The following is a 26461-nucleotide window of genomic DNA, read 5'->3' on the forward strand; positions in this document are numbered from 1 at the left end:
TACATTTATTCTTCAGAAGTCAACACATATAATACTTTTAAATTGAAAATTTCTTTAGACGAGTTGGATATTTATTGAGATGAAGAGAAACAATGTTTCCGACATCGGTGAGATATGTGTTGGCCGTTGCCACTCTAAAAAAAAGACAGCTAATTGTAATGGTTGCTGTTTTTGTTTCACTGGTTAAGTCTATAAGCGCAATATAATATTTTTTATATGAAAATTTATTTATTTATTTTTTTTTTCCTAAAGACGCTTTCTGCATTATTTCAAAATAAGATAGCGGAAAAACTTTGATGATTTGTCAATGATTTTGAGTTAGGATTTTGGCATCAACTTTGCAGATGATAAAAATCTACCATTAATTGATTTTTTAATAGAGAATTTTATTTAACGATATCCAATGATTGCAATCTCAGCACAACAAGATGTAAAACTACAAAAAATTTTGAAAAAAAAATAGAACCGACTTCAAAATTGCTCTAAAAAGTGAAAAATAATTTTATTCTTTAAACACCATCGATAATGCTTTTAAACATAATTTTTGAAGTTGGCGCAAAAACAAAACGTAAAATCCAGTGTAACCATGCTTCGTTCATATTTTTTTTTAGAAAAGCATCCAAAGTTACGAACGAAACATTTATATCGCTATTCAAATATGCTGTCGTCAATGCATAATGTATGTGATAGTGAAGAAACTGGTCCTGGTTAAATTTATAGTTGTATTTGAGTTATGGCTGTGAATGATTTTATCTATCGTTTTTGCGCCAACTTCAAAAATTATGTTTAAAAGCATTATCGATGGTGTTTAAAGAATAAAATTATTTTTCACTTTTTAGAGCAATTTTGAAGTCGGTTCTATTTTTTTTTCAAAATTTTTTTTATTTCATTCTTTTTAGTGTAAATGTAGGTATTTCAGAAATAATAAGAAGTTACCGTCATGAAACTTCACATTTTTTCTTAAAAATGCTCCATACTAAAAAAAAAAAACTATTGGCACGCGTTAAACTTTAAGCGATTGGAACTAAAAACTTATCTTTGTTCCTCTCTGGAAATCATGCGTAGTTAATTTAATTATAACCATTTAAGTATTACGTTTTTCCTAACTAATTTACATTCCACAGCATCTAAGTTGCTCATGATGCAATCCTGTATTTTCTTACTTAGCCCGGATCATCTGTTATCGGCATAGATGATAACGATAAAAATACTACAGAGTAGTTGAGTCAAACCTAATGGTAGCATTGTGAAGGCTAAGCAGATCCTAATCACTGCATCACCTCGCTTCCAGGTTAGGTTTACCCCTACTATGGAGCAATAGCGCTGAAGAAAGGAAGATTTTGATAATTCACATAGGGTTACTATAAATCAGCAGGGTTACTAAAATAAAATTATTTACGCCAAAAATGAGACGACAGCGCCAGATTCCCCATTATCGAAATGTCCCTTGAAGAAATTTGATGCTTGCTTCAGAGAAGCCTTCATTCGAAATTATCATTACAATTACTATTAATGTTACTATTATATGGCACCAAACTTTTATACCAATGAGTTTCCTATTGTCGCGTAGATGAAGATAGCGAAGACAATGTGAAAGCAAAATGAAGCGAATACTCGTTAGTCTCAACTCGAGATCTTTATTCAGAACCACGAATGAACGTTACATCTCCTTATATACAACTTGAGAAAGTGCTGGAACTTTCCAGACTTGGAAAGATACAGAAATTAATAGAAGATTCGAGAAAATACGGGAAACAGTAGAAACGAAATTTTAGTAAAATTCACTTTGTCCTAGTCGGGATTTGAACCCGGGTCGCTCGTGTGGGAGGCGAGAATTCTACCACTGAGCCACCGTTATCCACGGATGAAAAGTGCGAACTTCGCTACAAAAACATTTAATAGGGAAATCGCATAAAATTTACTGTTTTTTGCCCATAACTTTTTTTCTAAAGAACAAATATGATCAAACAAAGTAACGGGACCTAAGTTGAGCCATCCCCTATCCATTAAAAAAAGAATCATCAAAATCGGTTCACTAGGTGAGACGCTATGAGTGGACAAACAAAAAAAAAAAAAACATACATACGGTATGAATTGATAACCGCCTCCTTTTTGAAGTCGGTTAAAAATGGAACTTTTTTATTTCCATTGGATTTTTTTATTTTTTAAAAAGGCTTTAGAAACTTTTGTAATTAATTAATGTATACATTTAAATATAATTAAACTAAAAATCGATGTTTTAAAAACTAAATTTCAAATAACACGTCAACAAAACGTTTTCATATAATCATGCAAAAAAAGGGTAAAACGCAGTTGCATGTGATTCAAATCAAACTTAAAATAGACTGCATAGTTGTACATATGAATGCATAACAAGAAGTTCCTTTTAGAACTGAACAAGCCTACTTCCCGTATACCCATATCTACTTTATATAGTACAGTGGCTCCCAAAAGTGTTCGTACACTTTGAAATTTTTTAGTAAAACCAAAATAACGCAAAACTGAATTCGAATATGAAGTCCAACATTTTTTCACATCATTCCTTTGTCATTCTAAATACAACCCATTGGGTTTTTTTTTTTTTTTTTTTTCAAAATATTGACGGATCTTCTTTTTGAAATGGGTCAGAAAACGAAGAGACAGAGAAATAACACGCCACAAAAGTCATCGTACACTCAAATATTTTCGAATAAATTCATGATTAAAATTATCATATGCCGTTTTATTAATATTTTTGCATTGTGTTGACCCTTATAAGTCATTTGGCTTTAATTTTTTGTTTATTTATTGCTTAATATTGTGCTTATTACTGTAAAATGGCGGATATTCGTAAAAAACCGCAAACACCTTTCAAAATTTGAATTTTTTTTTCCACAGTAGTGGAAAATTGGTTTGATATGTCTCTAAGTTAGTTAATTTATTTGTTTGTACAGTGAAGTGCTCGATAAAATGCTTTAAAGAAAGGAATGGGACCGAAAACAAGGCAAGAAAAGGTCAACCGGCAAAGTTGACAAAACGTGATCGGAGAACTACACATTTGAGTGCTATAAGTTTCTAAAGAGTTAAATGAAACATTTTACATTTAATTTTCACCTAAAATTGTTCGCCAAGTTCGCTGATTAGCTGGATTAAATGGGACCTCTTCCCGCAGAAATTTTCTTTGTCGTGAGAAAAACCGAAAGCTTATGCTTTTCGTCACAAAATCAGTGATAAATAAGCCAAAAACGTTTTAGAATAATGTCTTACTTACAGATAAAAATTAATTCAACATTATTGGCTAAATTGTTGTATAACTGTAAGTAGAAGCAAAAATTAGGAATTTAATCTTAAGAACTTATTTGGATCAGTTAATCAGGACGGGGTGGAGGTGTTCTAGTGTGAGGGTGCATATCAGCATCAGGACTTAGTAGTTTGTAATTTTTTGATGAAATAATGAATCATGCTGTTCCTTTAAATATTTTAAAAACCAATTTTGAATTCTTAGCTAAAAATTTAGTTGTTGGAAACAACTTTGTTTTTTATCAAGATAACGATAAGAAGCACACGGTTTTCAACGTTTGCGTCTAGTGCGTCGAAAATTGTCCTAAAGTTTAGAAAATACCCCCTCAATCTCTAGATTTTAACTTAATGTAACGTATTTAGAGATATCTGGAGATTGGATTACGAAAATAGGACTTTAAAACGAAAATAGAGCTAGAAACAGTAAGACTCGAAGTGTGGTTGAACACTTACTCAGAAATTACGCAAAAAAAGGAAAGAAAAGTATGAAATCTATTCCCAGACGTTTAAAAGGTGTTATAAATACTGTATGATATTCTACTAACTAATAACTTAATCAAAAGTTAGATTACTCAATAATATATAGACATTTTATGAAGTGTACGAAGACTTTTGTAAGATAAAATTTCCGGCACTTTTTGGTTTTTGATTTTTAAAAAATTAAGTTTTAATATTTTTTAAAAAATTTTCATTTAGTTTTGTTAAAAATTGATCATAGATCTTATAATTAAATACCTATTTCAAAATATTAATTCTAACCAATGGATTGGGGCCTATTTCGTTGAAAGTTGTAGGTGTACGAAGACTTTTGGGAGCCACTGTATCTGATCAATATTCTCAAAAATAGCTAAAATCGCAAATTGTTTCAAACATAATTTTTTAATATTTTAAGCTGATTTCTAGGAATCAAATATGCCTCAATCATCTAAAAAATTAGTCGCGTAAAAAAAAATATAAAAAAACGAACAAATAAAATAGCAGCACCTATTCGGAACTCCAGTGCTCGAATACGCTACTTTGTGGTGATTTACAAAACTGCAAATGAAACTAAAACATTGCCACGTTGCGTTCCACGCGTGTCTGTTGACGTAAACACAGGCAGTTTGTTCTGAGTATTTATTAACGCAATCGATGTGTCTTAGTTTGCTTTCAGCTACAGAAATTAATTCGTCCCTTAGTAGTATTCTCGAGCTTCTCAAAATAATGTTAGTTTTCATTATTTCCTTAATAATTGGTGAAAACGAAAATTCTGGATTAACAAACTTGGATAACGTTATACAAGGTAAAAAATTTTATTGTTTTGTATGAATTTGTAAGAATATGGGGTTTTTTTTAATCTTAAATTAATTAAACTTACCATATTTTACAGCAGCATTTAGTTGGAATGGACAGTATGCAAAATATTTTCTTGAATATATTATCGTAGAACAAAATGAATAACCGAGAAAGAATTTACTTTATTCCTTTTATTCTCAGCTGAAAGGTTTCGCCAAATTTGTTTAGGGTTATAGTTTTAGTATAGTGCGAGCAAAGTAGCCTTGGCGAGATTTCGCGTTTTTAGTTAAACCATTTTAAATTTTTATCATGAGTGGAATAAAATGGTAGTAAGATTACAGAATTCGATAAGTGAAAAGAAATAATGGTCAATCAACTGAAAAGAAAACTACCACCATATATCCGTGAGAATTTTGTTGATGATTTGCATAACATGACACAATTAAATCGTAACTCAGAAATTAGAAAAATCGAAACAGAAAATTTTTAAATTAACCGATTCGGGAATTCGAGAGAAATAACTCAGCTAGAAATGGAAAACAATAATCGCTAGCCAAGTAAGGCAAAAAAGTATCTTCTTTCGATAACAATTTGTAATGTCATATTGAATTTTCTAGCATTAATTGTTATTCTTGTCAGGCCACAATTATTATTTAGTTTTATCACGAATTGATAAATATCGAATTCAACATCGTGGAAATAGCTGCTTAGAACTACGAACTACGTAGTTTGCATTAATCTTTGCCGTTTAGTAATGCTTCTTGAATTCTCATTTCTTTCTACGTGGGCCAGAATATCCACAAGACTTTGAAAATATATTTAAAAAGAATAAAGCGAAAAAAATCATACGTACGAACAAAAATCACAACACTTTTAGCATTTTCTTCGTTACCATGTGCGTTTGTTTTGGTTTTTAAGTCCGCCATTAGACAGTGACTTCAGTGCCCCCTATAGTTCGTTGGAGTTGCGAATTAAACAAAGCAGCTAATGCTCTTTTTTCCATTTAAAAAAAAATTCTTTAACCGCTTTCAAAGAGAACAAAAAATAATTGAAATAAATAAGCTTATGAAAATAAATACATCATATCAAAAAAAAAAAAAAAAACGTTTGTTTTTCCCCTGTTGCCAAAAAATAATTTTTTAACTGAATTAATGTACTTTCCAAAACAAATAAAACAAGAAAATGTTTACTTAAAGAAATAATTTTCATTGTCAAAAAAAAAAAACTTCTGCGCATATATTGATGTAGAAACATAAAGGACTTCGAGTTTATCCACCGAAAGCTGAATACATAAATTAAAACTTTAGAGTGAAAATAAAAACAAGTCATATTAACAATAATTATTTCACAGTTAAAACCATGGCTGCGGAGTCAGAGTCAATCTCATTTTGGGATAAAAGATTCAGATTCGGGAGCCGAAAGTATTTAACTCAGATACTCGGAGTTGGAACCGTCATTTCCCTTAGAATCCGCAACTCTGCCAATGTTTGCGAAGTCGGAGTCGGACTTATTTTGAGATAAAGGAGTCGGAGTCAATTATCCAAGAATCGGAGTCAGTCATTTTTCCTCCGTGTATAAATTTTTTCCAAAGCTACGAAGTCGGAGTCGATATCGGGGAGTCGGAGTCGGACTAATTGTCGGGCACAGGAGTCGGAGTTGGAGTTAGGTGCCCAAAATTCTCAGAGTCTGGAGTTTGTCGTCAAGAGTTATTTCCAACAAAATTTGTTTGAAGAAAATCCGCCTTCAAGTGCGGAATCTACATTGACTTTCAGTTTCCCCGTAGGTGCTAATGTTAAGGGATTTGAACTGTTCAAAATTGAACGGAAAATTGTTCAAATCAAAAAGATATAATACATACACATGTTTTTCATAAAAAATTGTTTCCGACAAAGTTTGTTTGAAGCAAATTCGCTTCTAAGTTCGGGATTGCCTTAAATTTCCCCGTAAGCGCTAATGTTAAGTTTTTTTGAACTCTTCAAAACTGAACGAAAAATTGTTCGAATCAAAAAGTAAAATATGGAAATGAGGTGTCCAAGCCGAGATCTTTTGAACAATAAAAAGTTTGTTCCAATCAAACTATTCATTCAAAAGTTTTTAGGGGAGGACAGACCGACAGACATTTTTCCCCATCTCAATACCCTTCTTTCCAATTTTTATTTTTTCGATATTTATTTAATTATTATTTCTATTTTTCGACTTTTTTTTGTTTTTCGCTACGTTTTTAAGATGCTTTAAGCCTTCTTTCATGCTTTTTATTTCTTCTTTTTCTGAATTTTACTGGGAAAGTAGGTTAAAAACAGGGCTAACAAATCGGCATTTGGCTTTTACCAAATGTCTTTTCATCCATAAGCTCACTTTTTTCTTTTCTTTTTTTTTCGAAATGAACACCGAATTATCCGGCATGCTTTAAAATTTGAAATTCCCGGCATGCTGGTCTATCTCACGGCATGTCGTCTGAAGAGAGGTAATACAGTAAATTGATTACGTGGAAATGTGCATTGTTTATTATTTTTATGCATGTAAAACTGAATAACACAAACTGAGAATCTATTTTCAAATTTTCTTATATTTGCATCGATATTTGCTTTATAAACGAGCTGAAATAGATCATACCAAAATGTACACTGGTGTGCAAAAATTAAGGACGAGAAGGTTTTTTCAATATAACTGTTTACAAAAGCTTTCCAAATCAACACATTTAATACCGTAAGATCCCCAATACATAAGGACATGTGTAATGTAAGCAACACTTACTAAAAGAGAAATCAGAGGGATAAAAAGAAGCTTTATTGAAAAAGTAGCATGGAACGCAATGCGACTGAAGGCCAAAACATCCCTGTGATGGATGTCCAGCAAGAAACATCCGATCTTAAGTGGGAGATATGATCTCCCCCGACTGCTAGGCAGGTTTCACAGCGTCTGCCCATGCTGAGAATGAGGGTGTCAATAAATTGTTGAGGCATTGCTGCCCATTCGTCTTGCAGCGCCAATCGAAGCTCCCGAATCGTTACTGGTGGTAAGGTACGAGCTGCCAAGCGTCTGCCTAGAAAATCCCATACATGCTCGATGGGATTGAGATCCGGAGATCGTGCCGGCCAATCCATACGTTCAATATCCTCACTCTCTAAGAGCTGTTCGGCAGCTACTGTGCGATGACATGGTGCATTGTCGTCCATGAAAAGGAACTGCGGACTCATAGCGCCTCTAAAAAGACGCACATATGGAAGAAGAATCTCGTTACAATAACGGGTCCCGTTGACTGAACCTTCGTCGAAGATGTGAAGGTCTGTACGACTACCAAGCATGATGCCTCCCCAAACGAGAACCCCGCGACCTCCATACCTGTCCCTTTCAATGATGTTCGAGGGATGAGTGCGGTTTCCCCGCTCTCTCCAGATGAGTATGCGATGAGAATCGCTACTCAGACTGAATCTGCTCTCATCTGTAAAGATTACTCGTCCCCATTCATTGTCTCTCTAATTCCGGTGTTCCCGGCACCACAGAGAACGCCTTCTCCGATGGGCAGGCGTTTGAGGTACACACCGTATAGAGCGTCGTGCACACAGACCACCATCGTGCACTCTTCTGGCCACGGTAAAACGCGATATCGGTCGTCCAGTCGCCTGTGTCGTGTGTCTAGCAATTTCTCCCGCTGTCTGCCGCCTGTTTCTTGTGGCCTGTGAGACAATATACCGGTCATCTGCGGGTGTGGTTCCTCGTGGACGACCACTACTGAACCTCCGGATAGCTGTTCCTGTAGTTTGAAATTGTCTCCAAAGTCGTGAAACGATGCTGTGAGCAATTCCGAACTCTGCAGCCACACTTGTCACACTGCGGCCTTCCTCCAACTTCCCAAAGATTCGACCTCGGGTAAAAGCATCAAGATGTCGTCTAACAGATTGATTATTCGCCATTTCTTGCTGAGGCAGCAACTCGGTGTGATTTTAACTGCTATACGGCGTGCAATCTCTTTGCCAGAAATACTGATCTTACACCGACAACATGCTTTATACTACTCAGACACTCCCCCATTACGTCTGCCTGCATATTTGCGCATGTGCTACCGTACATCACCTTACTTAATCTCCTGATTGGTCTTTCTGTCCGCTCTGCCTTTTCGTTCAGCTGATAGGCTAATTTTTCCGACTTCGTCCTTAACTTTTGCACGCCAGTGTATATACTAATTGATGCTCGTATTGCTGATTAACGTAAAAACTAGACTGTAGCTGATATTTTGAATTTACAACTTATAAAATTTTAATTTTTATAACTATAATTAATTTTTAACGAAAATTAAAATTGCAAGTGCGCACAAACACACCAAATTTATTTTGTAGTTTTAAGTTTTCATTTCTGTTGGCAGTCCCATGACTACCTATTTTTTTTTAATTTCTTAAGTATAGAGAGGGTATCTGATTGGCTTTTCCTCTCTGGTAGTGGGAGGACCTTCTGATCTACTGGATTCCATAATTTAAAAATGAGAAAAAGCGTTAACTAGAATTTCTTGGGTGAACCACAGCCTGTAAGACCAAAAAATAATGAAAGGATGAAGAGGTGAGAGGAAGAAGTTGTCTTACACAACCAGATTAAAACATGGAGACATAAGGCACCAAATCTCTAGGCGAAGTTAAAATTGGACACATTTCATATCGCACTATAGCAAGATATCAATACTAAATCCAGAAAAAAAATTCCCGTTGAAAATGTTATCTCTTTCGCAAATCCCAAACCACTTTTGTCTAACACTATTAAAAGTTATACAAGATTAGATTAAAAGAATATCCCGATTTTAAAACTATTGCACTTACCACTATAAAATATACATAAAAATAAAGATAAACTCTGAAAGTTTTTTTTACCGTGCGTAACTACTTAAATGTGCGCGGTTCGCACTAGCGTAGCTTGAAATTCCTTCTGGAAGGGGTTTTTTGGTAACAACAGTCCGTACACGTGTATTAGCTACCGTGTTAGGATTAGAAACAATGTTAAAGCCAAGACCTTTGGGTGGGGGGGGCTAAACTTTAATGGCACGTATCTCATTCGGAGAACTTTTGAGACCCTTATTTTTGATTTTATTTTGTTTGTCCTGATGTGTACTATCAACCCTAAAAGTTTTCCCCAACAGTTCAAAAACATCCTGTATATGCTGTAAATCTTCTTAAAAGTAAGTATGACTGCATGGGAGAGAAAAAAAAACTGCGTGCGTATAAAATGTATATGTATACACTCACACAAATGAACTCTCTCAGGAACAAAATGCTCACAAAATGTATAACGGTTATATCGTATAATTTATACTTCCCTCCGCATTTTTTCCCTTTCGATAAACTGTCACAATGGTAAACTTACTCAGTTATTGTGATGTTTTCTTTCGCACCATCAGGTCCAGTTAAAGTCAAAACTATGGCTCCATAAGATTTCTTAATGTCCTTAGAAAAATGAACACCTAGCTTCGTGATATCAGCTAGACAAGAAATAAAATGTACCATAATAGTTTTTAAAACAAGAAAAAATAAATACATTTTAAGTTTTAGAGAGTCAATGAGGAAAATATCTTCATGCCATGTTAGGTAAAAGTCTAAACCAGCGTTGGTAAACCAAGGTTCTCCGAAACCTTAGGGTTATGTGAAAAGCTAAGAGTTTCGTACAAAAATCAAAAGTCTCGGATATATTAGTTCTCTGCAAGGCAAAAAAAAATAGTATGTTGCAGGTTTCGTTGATTCAAATCAGTTTAATTTAGGTCAAGTGATTTTTTAAAAAAATCATGGATTAAAATTAGTTGATTTTATTTTTAAAAATTAACTTTGCATTTTTAGAATGTCTTGCTCTACATTTAATTACACTGCATTATACAATCCTAACTTCAACTGGCGCAACTCCAAGATCCCTCTTTCTGCGTGCGTAACAGATTTTCAGAAACTTGCAATATTGCTTTTACTCCAAAATTACAGTTCAGAACTGCTAAAAAATAACATTTTTTTTTTTTAATACATCATGACGAATGTTGTAGAAAAGAAATTGCTTAACATATTATTTTGTACTAGAAACGTACATGATGATGGAAAACTTATCATTAAGCAAAGCATAAAACGAAATCACATCACATCTAAACATCCTAATGTATTTTGCAAATCTTAAAACGATATTGAAAATTTAGAGAACGTATCCTAATTAAAGAGTAAGCTGAATGGATTCATTAGTTTAGGTTGCTTTGTTATTAAGTTTTTGTCAATTGACTTTTTCACCCCAATGGAATTCATTTCAAAACTTTTGTCGCCTCTAAGATAAACAAAGAAAACTGCCATATTTTAAGAATTTTTCTTCTAAAATGTATGAAAATTATAATTCTAGGAAATAGTGATAGCACTGTTTAGCTATAAAGTTGTTTTTTTATTTATTGTATAAAATATATTATGTTTGTGAATGAAAAGTAGTTAATATCTACAAATTTTTAAAATTTGAAAATAATCAAAAAAATCTGATCAAAATAAAAAAAGAATTTAAATTTAAAAAAAAACAAATTTAAATTTTTAAAAATCCGATTTTTTAATTTTATTTTATTAAAAAATAAAAAAAACTCTGGTATGTAGTGGCCATTACGAAACTTTTTTTTAACTATGAATTCTTGGCTGCAATGTATAGTTGCTGCAGCAAAATCTGCTGTTCACAAAAGCAGAATCAAAGAGCAAAAATTAAAAATCATTTTAAAAGCCATACTAAAATTAACTAAACTAAAAAATGACAACAGATCAACATTTTAAATCACTTAGGTTTTTCTGATAGTCTGCAAATTATTGAATCGCGTGAAAGGCATGTACGAGGCAAACTGAGTGAAAAGCTTTTAATGTGATATTTTTATTCCTTATTTAATTAAGCGCAGAAGATGATCAAAACCATTCCCCCTTGGAGTGATTGGCGCCAAGATTTAATCAGCGCCTGTTTCCGTGTAAGATTACATATATTTCAAATTTCATTTAAAACGTAGCATTACTTCTTGAGATATAGCACTCGCAATCAACAAGAAAAAAATTTCGATTGCATCACTCTCCTTCAACAAGAAACAGTGATTCCAAACTATTGATGCCAAAATTCAATCAGCTCTTGTACACTCTACCGGTGGACCAATTTTTGCTTGATTCCGTACATTACTTATTGAAGTTACATGAAAAACGTTCGATTGCAATACCCTCTTTCATGTATAAACATTAAAATCTAACCAACTACTGTACTCTCTGGGGTTTACATATCGCCCAATTTTTATTTAATTCTGCCCGTTACTTCTTCAGGGTGTTCCGTTTTAACCTGCTATACCTTTAATTTCGCAACCGTTATTCCTAGATGAATACTTCCAATTGCAAAAATGTTCAAAATCAGATGCAATGTCAAGATATTGAAAGTTTGCAGTAAAAATAAAAATGAGTCAAAAAATACAAAATTGAACTTTTTATACGGGCCCCAGGTCCCCAACAAATATTTAGAGAAATAATCTCCATTGAAAACTATTACTGACACAAAAAACTTGACATTTGTGAGACCAAAACTCAAGGAGATATTCCATTTCAAAGTTTTAAGGGACCTTACAGAAGATGAGATTGGAACAAATCATCCATTCAGAAGAATGACAATTCGTCAAAGTAAGAAAAACAAGGTATTTATATTTTTCATTGCTATTCAAAAATAATTGCAAATGTTATGCCGTGATACGCAAAAACACACTACAAAACCTCGAACAATTTGAAAAATCACTCTCTAAGCACACATATCAATTTAAACACTTGTTAACCGCTATATTTTCCCCCAAAAGATGTTATTGACGGTGAGTGAAAAGTGTTCTAAGTCACAAAACGCTGCATTTCATATCTCGGTGAATATTGGTCGTACTAATTTCAAACTATTTGTGTTGGAATTATTTTTCAATGGAGATTATTTCCCTTAACATAAGTTAGGGGATTTTATGGGCCATTATGAAAAGCTAAATTTTGTATTTTTTGACATTTTTATTTTCACTTCAAACTTTCAACACCTTAACTGAGCATCTGATTTTGAATATTTTTGCAATTAGAAGTATACGTCTAGGGCTAACGGTTGCGAAAATAAAGGTCTTGCACGTTAAAACGGTACTACCTGTATATAGCAGTCACGCATAACGGAGAAAACGTTCGATTGCTCCACCCCCTTGGAGGAGTTGGTGGCAAATCCAATGCGCACCGATTCATACGGTAGTGCATATTTGTACCAAATTTCGTTCGATTTCATGCAGTAGTTTTTGCTTTTTAGTGGTCATTAAAAAAGCGGTTACGCACATACAAAAACACACAGACACAGACATTTTCCAAAAATGGTCAAAATGGACTTAGCACGCTTGAAAACGTGGCAATCCGCCGAAATAGGGAAAAATTTCACGAATCCAATACTTTTTCTATACATTAGATCTAGAGGAAAGTTTTAAAAAGAAGTGCTTCGGGGAAAGAATGAGAAGGTTAAGAAACAAATGTCTGAGCTATCAAAAAAATTTACTACTCAAATTAGAGGACTTCGCCACCAGCTCGTTTCGCTCGCCCAACCCGGTTTGATACCTGTAGTAACTCATTGCCGCTTGGAGTGGAAGACAAATGATGATTTCAAAACTTTTCGGGACAATTTTGGGTGCCCTCAGGACAGTGAGGACTGGATGTCTGGGCCCTTATCTCCGGTCTTTTTAGGTTTAGAGGGGAGGGGGGACAGGGTGGAATCGTTTTCCCTGGATGTGCTGTATCCAACGGTACCAGTATTGACCTGGTAGATATTGCCAGTACGGAAGAGATAGGGTTACAGACACACGCACTCACACAAAGAGAGAGAGACAGACGCGTACAGGTATTAATAGTACATATTATAGACTATCGATTACTCAAAAGTATTGTGCATAGCCGGACATTGCCACATTCCAGCCACACTTACTGCAGTAGGGTGGTTCTGCCTTTGTCATCAGATAGTTAGTTCCAGTCCCTTCTGCTTCGTAGCCCATGGTTCCGCAGCTCTTCCTCGGGCAGCTGAGGCACTTGGCTTTCTGGAAGGCCTCGTAATCGTCGCACTTGTAGCTCGTGAATTGGCAGTTCGTCTCACCACGGATGCTGGCCGTGAAGAGATGCACTGACCGTTCGTGATTGCAGACCTTGTTGTTGTCTCCCTCTACAAAATAACATGTACATCATAAATCGCTTGCAGCAGGACTAACTCAGATCAGCGGTCTTCAAAATATACTTCGTGGCTCTTTGCTGCAAAAAATGGTGCTTAATTTTCCTACATTTTGGCGCAAATTTTATACAACTACGTTTTAATGCTATATTGTAATGCATATTAAAACGTAGTAACAATATAGTATTAAAACGCAGTAAAACCCTGCATCATTGTTAGTGACTATCAATTCGCACCTTTGAATTACTATTACATTCTGTTGTTGGTGACACGTCTCATCAATCTTTTGACAGTGATGTCGGGGTTCGATCACGCGTCCAAAGGCACCCGCTGAACGTACTCCCGAACTCTCTCGAACTTAAATTTTCGGAAGAGGGGGGGGAGAATCTCTGTTTTCTGAATGGAACTTCGAATTTTGCCGAATGATAAAATACCACTATGCACACATACGAACATCTAATGAAAACGGAAATTCGGGCATTTTAAAATTGCAAATGTCTCTACGTTTGCCAAACTGTCTAACAAAATGAGCCGAATGAAAAAAAAATGGAAGGTCTTATTAGTGACCTTCTCATAACGGTGCGCCCGTGATTCCACCATCTATTTAACTTTGCCATCCAACCAATGAAGATAATATCAGTTGACTAAAGAAGACAGAGATCACCTTTGTAGCTGTAGCCGTACTCTACTGAAAGACGTTTTGTAAACAATATCATTACAGCATTGGCGAAAGTGTACGTACCAGGTACGTGTAATGTGATTGCGGTTAGTATGAAATCTAGAAGTTACTACTACTTATTGAGAAGTGGGTGGTCGAGGTTTTAGTTTAAAAAAGCTTTTTTAGCTGGAATTTCCTTGCAAATATGTGTTGAGTCTTCAGTGAGCATCGAGAGTTTTAAGAGCAAATCTTTAGAGTTGTAGCCATTGAAAGGCACATGAAAAATGTTATTTGAAAAATCTGATTAGTATAAACGACTGTGTAGTTAGTAGTATAATTGTTAGACATAACCATGTTAGTGTGTTGTTGAAGCACAGCTAACCTCGTCAATAATATCGACTCAAACCTTTAGATTAAACATCTACTTTAACAAAATGGGAAGAAAAAGGATCTTAAAATTCCTAATTTGGAATCGTTTTCTAACTTTCAGGTTTACTTAATAAGAACCGGAACATTACAAACCTGAAGATAGCAATGATGACGATGTTCAAATGACGTGTTTAATAACTTACTAAAAATGTCGATGAATGCTCCACCAATAGTGCTGCCGCATCCTGGTTGCCTCTTGCCACCATTGGGGTAGTAGTCCACATGGCCAACTGCTTTTCCCATTCCCACGCCACCGTACAGCAAAAGATCGGCGTTGGTGTGGATGACGTCTACAAAATCTGCATCCTCCTTTGACAAGTGTACTTCTTCCCCGTAATCTTCAAACAGAGGGCTTGCAGGATCCAGACCTATGCGGAGCAACTAGACATGAAAATTTGTACAACACAGAAGTAAGCAAACGTCTCCTAGGCCCCCTGCATCATCATTGTGTGGATGCATAGTACTTTTACACTACACATACATTTTTAATGAGAACTGATACAACAAGTTTATTCTTAACGAATGGCTTGGTGGGAAAAATTTGTCAAATTGGAGACTTGGTGACATTTAGCGTACTTCAATCTATGCAGAAATGAAGGGAAGTTTCTAGAATATTCTTATACAGAGGCACATAATGTTTTCTCTCGGTAAATTTCTAAGAAACTTGAGGTTCAGGTACAAAATCGTGTTGTCAAAGCCCGATTAGACCTTGCTTTGACCGTTAAACATGAAGTATTGTGGCCATCAGTGATAATTTTCTGTGTGAGTTTAATTACTGTTATTGTTTGTTCAAGACAAATATTGTGCTTTCGCGTAATTTTTTAAAAATGATTTAATGCAATTATTTGATACTTCATTTCGTTTCAAGTGCTGTTATAAAGAGTTTTTAACAGTAAGAACGTTTTAGTCCGAATTCATAGCGCCGTTGCTGTAGCAATTTCTTTGAAGCTCAATAAAAGAACTTGAATAGAGAGAGACTTCTTGGGTTCTCTCTCTCTTGTATTCATGGGGGATGACGGAACATCGCTTAGTTTAGTTGCTGAATAAAATGTATGTAAGCTTCGCATTTTGTTTGTACCCAGTGCCAGAAAAGCTATACTTTTCGAAAACAAGCATGCTGGCCCTCAGAAGAGGAGCCTAGAGGGTCCAGCAGCTGTGTTAAATTGGCGTTAATAAAGCGAAACTAAAACTTATTTTAAACTTTGAATAGGGACAGAAATAAAACAGATCCAAGTGTACTTCTTCGCCGCAATCTTCAAACAGAGGGCTTGCAGGATCCAGACCCATGCGGAGCAACTAGACAAGAAAATTTGTACAACATGGAAGTAAGCAAAAGTCTCCTCCCCCCCCCCCTGCAGATTACCACCCCGTAATGTATTAAATGAAGGGGGCATCGCGGAGAATGAAGAAGAATTTGATAAAGTTATTTTCCAAGCATAATTATAGCTATGTGTAAAGGTAAATAGTTATAAAGTTTGAAGCTAATATATGTTCGTTTTCGCGTATTTCTTAATTTTCAATCACATTTTCTGTCATTGCAATTTTGATGCAAAATAACAGGACTAAACACGATAAGTAGAAAAACCTGTTAAATACAAAAATAACGCTCACTTGACTTTTTGTTTTATTACGTGGAAAAGTAATTTTTTGAAGTACTAATCGAATAATGAATGTTTGAATATTATTTTCTTTACTTTTTTTAGCAACGTTAAAAGTATTTCTATTAGTAAGACGATTTTATACGCAAAACTAGTGTTCAGTTTCAACATACGTAAAAAAAAAAAAAACCTTAGGATGTTGGGAAATAATGCTCAAATTATCATAGTAGAAGCTGAAACTTTTTTTTCCATCAATATGGACTTTTTTCTTGTGCAAGTAAAATGGAAAAAAAAATCAAGGTTTTTTTTCTTTCTTCATTTTTAAAAAATGTGATTATTTTCATTACTTTTTTTTAGCAACGTTAAAAGTATTTCTATTAGCAAGACGATTTTATACGCAAAACTAGTGTTCAGTTTCAACATACGTAAAAAAAAAAAAAACTTAGGATGTTCGGAAATAATGCTCAAATTATCATAGCAGAAGCTGAAACTTTTTTTTTCATCAATATGGACTTTTTTCTTGTGCAAGTAAAATGGAAAAAAAAAATCAAGGTTTTTTTTCTTTCTTCATTTTTAAAAAATGTGATTATTTCCATTACTTTTTTTTAGCAACGTTAAAAGTATTTCTATTAGAAAGACGATTTTATTCGCAAAACTAGTGTTCAGTTTCAACATACGTAAAAAAAAAACCTTAGGATGTTGGGAAATAATGCTCAAATTATCATAGCAGAAGCTGAAACTTTTTTTTTTCATCAATATGGACTTTTTTCTTGTGCAAGTAAAATGGAAAAAAAAAATCAAGGTTTTTTTTCTTTCTTCATTTTTAAAAAATGTGATTATTTTCATTACTTTTTTTTAGCAACGTTAAAAGTATTTCTATTAGTAAGACGATTTTATACGCAAAACTAGTGTTCAGTTTCAACATACGTAAAAAAAAAAAAAAAAAAAAACTTAGGATGTTGGGAAATAATGCTCAAATTATCATAGTAGAAGCTGAAACTTTTTTTTTCATCAATATGGACTTTTTTCTTGTGCAAGTAAAATGGAAAAAAAAATGAAGGGTTTTTTTTCTTTCTTCATTTTTAAAAAATGTGATTATTTTCATTACTTTTTTTTAGCAACGTTAAAAGTATTTCTATTAGTAAGACGATTTTATATGCAAAACTAGTGTTCAGTTTCAACATACGTAAAAAAAAAACCTTAGGATGTTGGGAAATAATGCTCAAATTATCATAGCAGAAGCTGAAACTTTTTTTTCATCAATATGGACTTTTTTTGTGCAAGTAAAATGAAAAAAAAATCAAGGGCTTTTTTTTTTTTCCTTTTTTCATTTTCAAGAAATGTGATTTTTTTTAAAAAAAAGGACGTTACACAATTTTAAGGAAGTAAAGCTCATATTTAATATATTTTGCGAGAAATCTTATTCGTCAAGAAAATCACCATGATATACACTTAACCAATGAGGTTGTTGTGTTTTTTTTTTTTTTTTTTTTTTTTTTTTTTTTTGGCAAGTAAAAATCCGCTTTCATATTGAATTTCACAAGTGGTTAAACTGTTATCCTTGAATTTTCTCGGCGATAGTTCTTATCACAATGTAAAACAACTAGTACTTTCACTTTTCCACTTAATTGATGCTGCTAAGTTAAAATGGATTAACAAGCTTATACTCGAAAACCAATTGAAGTGGTTTGTAACTTTGCCCAAGGTCACGATTGACTGATTTCCTTTTACGCAATTATTACAGAACAAAGATATTTCACGTTCGACTTAAGTACCTTGCCTCGTTGGGTGGGATCCAAATAAAAATTTCAAAATAAGTTCGCTCTTGGGAACCGTTCCAAAATGTCTTACTTAGCTCCCCGATTTACAAACCAATCTAAAACACGAACGCGGAAGGACAAACAACTTCTTTAACGGCAAAAGTTGAGAATTTTCCCTCATTGTAGAGACGCAAAATAAATAAATCTTACTTCTCGTTATTTAATCAATGTTAGCAAATAAATAAGACAGAGGTTCCAAACTTCAGACCTCCGCGGACCCCTCCGGAAAAATTACGAACTTCGCGGACTCCCCCCCCCCCTCCCCTGACACGGACAAAAAAAAATATTTGACACATCCATTTTTTCCTAATATAGTTTTACGTTTTTTTCCCTTTAAATTTATTTATTCATGTTTCAGAGCTTTTGTTTGGTTTTCATTTCTTACATTATTATTTTGAGTTATGGAAGTAAAATTCTATTTGAAATTCAATTAGAAATAAAAATGTGATCACCAAATTTCTACAAAAAGTTCACTAACAAAAATGTACTTTCGAAGTTAGCGAACCAAACACTGCTTGACTAGTTTAAGTGTGTTAATTCTTCATATGAGTTCTATTTTGATGGCGCATTAGGGTTTTAATTATTAACTATTTGTCGGACAAACCTACCCAGTGTCGTAATGCCCTCTCTCGCGAGCTCCCATTTTACTTAATATAGGTTTGTAACAATATGAATTTCGATGTGTACACAAAATTAATTGATGTGTGGTGTGTTTGCTTCCGAGAGTTCTGAGCGGGGGGGGGGGGGAGCTGCTGCGTCCTGCATAAGCAAGAACTTTTTATTCCGCATATATGTCCTTCCTTTTTGAATTAAAATATCGTTACTCGTCCTTCAATCTCAATTATGTTTAACGTTTCAGCTGGATATCACCGCGGACCCCCTGAGTCCGCGGAGCACATTTCGGGAAACTCTGGAATAAGACATCGTATTCGCCACCGCAATTGTACATTGTGAAGAACATGATTTCTTAATAAAAATACCTGGAGCAGCTCTTTAGTTGATGTTCAACATTCAAGTCAAGAATTCAAGCAATGATGTTGCTTAAATCCAAGGTTTCCCTTTTCCCCTCAGACCGCAACTTGCTTTCCCTTCTCTTTAAAATCGATTAATATCTTTCCCCTTTATCAGGAATATTGAAATTTCCCTTTTTTTCCCTTCTAATAAAACTTAACAAAATATTGTTCATCAGAAAGGTGCAAATAATAATAATTTCTTAATTATGATATTTCATTAATTGTGATTGTGTATGTCTCTATGAAAATGTGGACACTATTTTGAGGGGGGAGGGGGTTGAAGGCAACTAAAACCGCATAAATTTGAAAATAGAAAACTTTAAAAAACAATTCCTTAAAAAAATGGAAGTTCTTCTCGCATGTCGTTTCTCATGAACATTAGTCTTTTCTCGCTACATGCGCCAACAAGGAAATGAATAGTGACCGTTTGTTCTTTCGTAATTAAATACGTGAAGACAGCTAATGAAATTCGCTTCATTGTTTCACCAAGATAAAACCGAGAACAGCATGAATAAAAAGTACATTTAAAAATTGACTGTGAGAAAACACGTTTTATATATTTTTTGCATGAGTAGACAATTGCACAATTCTATTGTTCGTTCACATTGTATTTTCGTCTAGAAATACGTATATTCCATGCAATATTGAAAATACGTGCACTTTTTCTATAAATTATTAAGTTTTTTTTTTCCTTCCTATTCCGGCAATATTGCAAAATGAATTGACTTTGCTAAAAATTGAAAGAAATATTCTGCCGCTGGGCTCTATACCTTCATTTAATATCATGTTTTAACTATCTAATATTTATAATTGTAAATATTAACCTCTACTTAATACTTTCCACACAGAATGGCTACATGAAATTGATTTTCAATACTTATTACCCCCTTTGTTCATGCTCTAATCAGTTCATTTCGTTCTACGCGATTTGACGCTACACGGCAAAAAAAAAAAAAAAACTGCCTGTTTACTAGACAATCTCTAGGAAACAGAATTTCTAAGATATTTCTGAGTAAATGGGATTTTTTTTTTTTTTTTAAATACAGTATAAGTAGTTCTTAAGGGGTCGTAAGAGCTAGTAACTTCAGGCTGGGGAATTGATCCAAACGCTCTTACACATGCACTATTTGCACTATTGGGATTGGCAACAAGTGTAAAAACCAAAGGATCTGGTGTAAGGGATTGATCGCAGAAATTCCCCCTCACTACGCTGAATCACTTTTGAAACCCATAGGTTTCACCAATGCTCAAATAACATGTAATTGAAAAATAATCCCTTTTTAAACCCCTTATTTACTTTTAAAACAGAAAGAAAATTTGTTACCTGTTGCTCTTCCAGGTCTCGTGCCTCTCATCTCTTTCATTCGTTTCCCGATGAACCCGACGACCTGAGCTCCCAAGCTGAAGCCGATGACGTGCAGATCCTTTTCTTGAATCCCGAAATTGTCCTTGATGATGTAGTAGAGCACGGCTGCTTGAGCACCAACCAATTCCGTATTCACGGCTGCAGCTATGTAGTACGGAATTCGGGCTCCCAGACTCCAATCGATAATGACCACATTTAAGTCTTCCTATTTACAAAGTATTTGATATGGATAATCAATTCGATCTTTCTGAGTACCTATTACTAAAATTCTATAATATCACTCTGACATATGTTCCTCATTAAGCCGAATCTATCAATCGTGCCTAATATTCTCACACACACCATAGTTCAACAAAGTATAATAATAATAATGAGAAGAAGAAAAAACAGAAACAAAACTCTTTGCATGCAAATATTAAACTCAAAACACACGCACACACGCATATATATATATATATATATATATATATAGATATATGCCCCCCGTTACAGAGCGGGCAAAAGATAATCATAATCAAAAGTGATGGTTAAACTAACATTCAAGTAAGTAATTCATACGGGAATATACAACAAAATTAAATTATCTTACTAGTTGATTTTTTAACATAAAGTAGAAATGAAAATATATATATATGGTTTTTTCGAGAAGAATTTTAACTATTATGACTTTTAATGCAGCGGATTCGAAAGAATTGATTACATTCTTACTCTGTTTATTTAGTAGGGGGGCATACTACATTCCGTGGGAAATTTCATGAGGAAATTGTGAGATCAACTTTAATATATTCCTTATGGTCTGTGTAACTATGCCTCACCGGGTGTTTTGCTTGAATTAGTGGTCAGACGGCCTGTATGACGTCATCAATCCAAGATGGCGGCTTTAATGAGTTTTTGCAATTATGAGTTAATTTTTGGGTATTTTGTCTTAATTTTCTGGTGAATTTACTTGATTAATATTCTATTTATCTTCTTATTATAAATTAAAAACAAAATATTTAAGTTTTTTGTTTATTAACTCATTTAAAAAAAAATCTGATAAATCTTCTTTTTTCACTTTGGCTCTCAGAATTAGCTGTTTTAAAAGTACCTCGGGTGAACTTTCTCAGTTAAAATTACTTTTAACTTTCAGGCTAAGATCACTAAACATTAGTACAGTCGAGCCTTCTTAATTCGAACACGATTATAACGAACTACTGCTAAAGCGAACAACATTTGCGATCCCCGTCCTTCTGTTGAAAAACACTTAACACATCTAACACTATTGTTTTTCGGAGAAAACAAGCTCCTGTTGAGACAAATTCACTTTGAAGGTCCTTTTGAGTTCGTTTTAACGTGGTTTGACTGTATAATCGTTTGACAGAATTCTTATAACCTGTATACCCCCCTGACCCCCTAAACTCTTTGACCGGATATGAATAATGTACACTGGGGGTGCTCTTAAGGAATTTGTAGGGAGAGTAGAAGAGAAAGCCTCAGCGTAGAGAAGGTATTGTTTGTCAGTTCGTTGGTGAATAGTCTGCAAATCTTCAAGTACAGTTATTTTTTCCTTAACTTATCACTGCTATTTTTATTCACGATGTCTTCTCTCCCAGAAACTCATTTACAAGCTTTTTTGCCTCCATCTTCGAAAAAAGCAAGGCTAAAAATTAATAATAAACTATGTATTTTTTGTCAGATTAAGAAGAAGTGCCCATTAGTTAAATCCATTGGTTATGATAAATTGTTAGAATGTATCAAGAAGAGAGTAGAATGGAATGACCAAGAGTATAATACATTACTTACTGAACGATTAACGAATGTGACCGTAGAAGAATTGAAAAATGAAAAACGCATCATGGCATGCAGGATGCTAAGAAAAGTGCACCCATAAAGCAAGCATGGACAGAAGTAAGAAATTTCACGAAGTGGATAAGAATAAACTATATTGTTCTACTTCCATTCATGAAGACAATGTTGTAGGCTACACACAACGAGATCCAAAATTGTCGTTGGTGACAAAAATAAGTGGTTTTTCTGCCTCGGAAAAGGCGGTATAAGAAAACCATTGGTGGCGATAAAAACAGATTCTGCAGGTCAGCAATTAAAAAAAGCCATTGAAATTTCCAAAAATGAAACTTTCAAAATTAAACTCAGTGACTGTACAGATCCAGGAGATCCTCATGCAAAGAACATTTTACACCATAAATATTGCTGGGCAAAACATGTGTTTCATCTTTTACGAAAAAATTGCGATCCTGATGTAGTAACAAAGCCACAAGACATTATTTCTAATAAAGCAACAGACGTAGAATTCCTGTGTGCAGTAAATGATTTTCTTGTTCAGGGAAATGTTACTACAATAGCAGACCTTGAAATGAATTATCAGTCAATTGCCAATAAAAAATTAAGAAAAAAATGAAACACGTAAAGAAATTAAAAATATCATTCAAGAAGAAATTCATGACGCTATATTTAGTAATCCAAAAAGTGTAAATGAGTCGCGAGGCGTATCTTTAAAGGAAACTGCAGATATTACCCTATCTAATGCATAAGATTATTTTATAGACATTGGAAAAAAAATGAGAACTATTGAAGTTGCAAACATTTTACGCAAAGCAGTTTTATCTGGTCAGAAATGGACATTTACAGGATCTTTTGAACATAATCAAATAGTTGATGCCGTTCCAATCGAAGTTGATCAGTTTTTAAATGGTGCTGCAACGGAAAATTCGAAATTAATTCTATTTCTGAGGTGCACGACAATATCCTACTGAATAAAGCTAAAAGACTGTCACACATATTCATGTATAAAATATTGTCTCCGTACCAAGTTTCGAAAGAAACTGTTCATCGACACGTCCGAGATGTGCCTTTGCAAGTTGGTGTTGGTACTCTGCTACCCGAAGTAAATGTACAATTGATTTTTTACACAAACTAGGTGTTTTGATTGATTATGCTAAAGTTCTACGCTTGGAAACATAGTTCGAAAATGGGTTAATAAGGCGTATGGATGATAGTGACGGGATGTATATTCCTCCTGATTTGAAAAAGGCAAGATTTTTATTTTGTGCTGCAGATAACATTGATTTCCTTGATGACACATCTTATTGGAAGGGTACTTTGCATGGAATTGTAATGGTACTTTATCAACAGAAAAAAGACTCGGATAGACAAATTCCACTTTCTCTTATCATACCTTCAGCATCCCGTTCCCTTTCGACATTACCTCAGTTCCTGACTGAAATAACGCCCTATAAAATTGCAAAGACAAGTAAGCCCAAATGTTCAGCATATGGGGAAGCATTAAAAGATAAGAAAACACAAAGAGAGATATTAAGGCATTGTGACAGCATTAGGACCAGAAAAAACTCGAGGAATATTAGAACTCCATGCTCTACCAGAATGTGATACAACAGGTTCACTTGCTAAGAAGGGAAACCATCTTTTTGAAAAATTTATAAGACGGCAGATAAAAATACTTTTTGATGCTCTGAGTCATCTGGGGTCAACGGAAGAATTTAATGCAAATGATAAAGTTGCTATTGAAGGATTTATTTGCTCCTTGTATGTACCGCTGACCAAGATTTCAGATATTATAGAGAACTTCGTTGGTTCATGTTTTCCAAGCAGTAGGTAAGAATGAAATTTTGCCTCCTACAAGGGCATCTTTGTACCCATATATTTTAAGAGCGCATTATCAGGTATTAGAGTGGCGTCTTGCTGACCAGCAGCACCCGAATTCACCAACACCGTTAGACTTCGGATATTTAAAAGAAAGACAACTTATATGCTTCAGTTATGTGTACATCCGTGTGCACCTGAATCCATCTTGAAATTAGTTCGATGCAGCTGTGTAAAGGGCAAATGCATTGTTTCATGCAAATGCAAACCTTAAAACATTGCATGAACTGAACTTTAGTATGTCTGGAGGTGATGAGGACTTATGTGAAAATCACAGCCAACAAAGCGATATTGATGAAAATTTAAGTAAGACCTGCTTGTTTATTTTTAAATCTATATTTTTGAATTAAAATCAGAGTTTAAACAATTTATTCATTACTTAGAGCACATAAAATGTAAATAATAAAATTGTCGTTGCTTCCGATATTAAGCAACGGAAATTGTAAATTTTTTCTACATTAAAAAACAAAAAAAAGCTTCTTATAACCCCAAAAGCACGTGTATGCAAATAATTTTACAGGTTTTTTGGAATAATAAATTTGATTTTTATCGTACAAGCATTCTAAAATATTTTTAACTGCTATTGTTTACTAAAAAAGTTCATAAAATCTGTATCGAAAATCAAAAATAACAAAATAAATAAATTATTTTATACAGATAATTTGTTTTTAAATTTGAAATATAATAGTATTAAAATATTAAATATGTAATAAAAGTTGATAACATTTCATAAGATGCCTTAAAAATGAGTCAAAACCGAAAATTTTCATCAATATCTAGTGCAGCCGCCATCTTGGATTAATGACGTCACACAGGCCGTCTGACACAAATTCAAGCAAAACACCCGGTGAGGCATAGTTATATAGGCCATAAGGAATGCATTAGAATTGATCTCACAATTTCCTCACAAAATTTCCCACGGAGGGTCTTTTACCCTAAGTATGCTACTGGACTATATTGTTCAAAAGAGGAAGCTAATGAATTTTCCTGGGATATGCGGGGTTTTAAAACTTAAATGGTCTCAAGTTAAGAGCAAAATTTCATTACCTGTAATTTTTCGGGAGACAGAGCAAAAGCACGATAGATCAGAGTAACAGATATAATGAAGCGCGATAATGCGAGGGTTCACTGTATTTACTAATTACATTTTAGAAGTTTTTTGGACATGACAAATCACAATTTTTACCTTTTCCAGGAGGGCCGTTTTCATTTGCCAAATCCACGTCAAATTATTTTTTCCTCCAAAGCCGTGTGTAAGGAACTTAATTGGCGCTTTTGGATTAATATTACTACTCTTCACTGTTTCTGGCTTTGTGTAATCCATGATTTGAGGCATGTGAGGATTCTTCTTGGTGTACAGCAGAAACTGAGTGTTCACAGTTTCTGGAGGTTCCGGTAGCTGCTTCAAGTGTTTGAAGGTGCCATCTTTGTCGAAACAGCCCAGTTCGTCGTAACATACACTGGATGCATGCTGGATGTCCTGTGGACCTTTCACACCTTTGTTTTCCAATTGTCTCAGTTTCAGTTCTCGCAAAGACTGGATTACATATGGGTAAATATCGATGTTACCACTAGAGTTCTCAACTTTGGGAATAGATGCTTGAGCATGGGCCAACAAAGCTGCTAAAATAACAATAGATAGTTATTGAATAAGTGTGGTGTTACAGAGAATTACTGCTAAATAGGTTTATCTACTCAAAAGTTGTAGCACAAGTAATTTCACTGTATATTATTTTCAGTCGGTTAGAAATCACTTCAAAAGTAGAGTCAGTTTCACATCAGTAATGTTGTAAGATAGTGTATTTCGGTATGTAGTTCATAGCTATGCAGCGCCTTGTTATCATTTTTTCTTTTACAAATACGAATAGTACACTTAAAAATAAAGAATCAACGTTTTACCAAAATTCTGGTCTATCCCGTGCATTTTTCAGAGAAAATGGTTCAGTCAGAGGTAACTGAACCATTTTCTCGATCCTATTGTTCACGAAGTGGAAACGGCCCACGGAGTCTAGGTAGGATACCAATGGTCCAAAGGAATAGGAAGACAAAACCCAATTTTGAAATCAACTATTGGTTACTTTGTACAAGCTGCGGGATTTTCTTCTAGGAGTATTTCGATTTGTAAAAATCGTAATGAGTATTTTAGGATTAGTATAGTCCACTTGCTTGCGCCCATGCCGTCTATG

At 34.2% G+C, this 26461-nt stretch overlaps 1 protein-coding gene across 1 annotated transcript in view; it reads right to left on the reverse strand.

The window, feature by feature from the left end:
* The window catches only part of LOC129220381 (pancreatic lipase-related protein 2-like), a 40553-nt gene that overhangs the window by 3428 nt on the left and 10664 nt on the right, over nucleotides 1–26461 (reverse strand). The window contains exons 2-6 of the mRNA XM_054854789.1: nucleotides 25462–25898; nucleotides 20574–20820; nucleotides 14962–15186; nucleotides 13495–13725; nucleotides 9904–10018 (exon numbers count right to left, since the gene is read on the reverse strand). Coding sequence (XP_054710764.1) covers nucleotides 9904–10018; nucleotides 13495–13725; nucleotides 14962–15186; nucleotides 20574–20820; nucleotides 25462–25898 — 1255 coding nt within the window. The remainder of the gene's footprint in view (nucleotides 1–9903; nucleotides 10019–13494; nucleotides 13726–14961; nucleotides 15187–20573; nucleotides 20821–25461; nucleotides 25899–26461) is intronic.

Source organism: Uloborus diversus, chromosome 4 (genome assembly GCF_026930045.1).
Source record: "Uloborus diversus isolate 005 chromosome 4, Udiv.v.3.1, whole genome shotgun sequence".
In the NCBI taxonomy this organism is placed as follows: Eukaryota; Metazoa; Arthropoda; class Arachnida; order Araneae; family Uloboridae; genus Uloborus; species Uloborus diversus.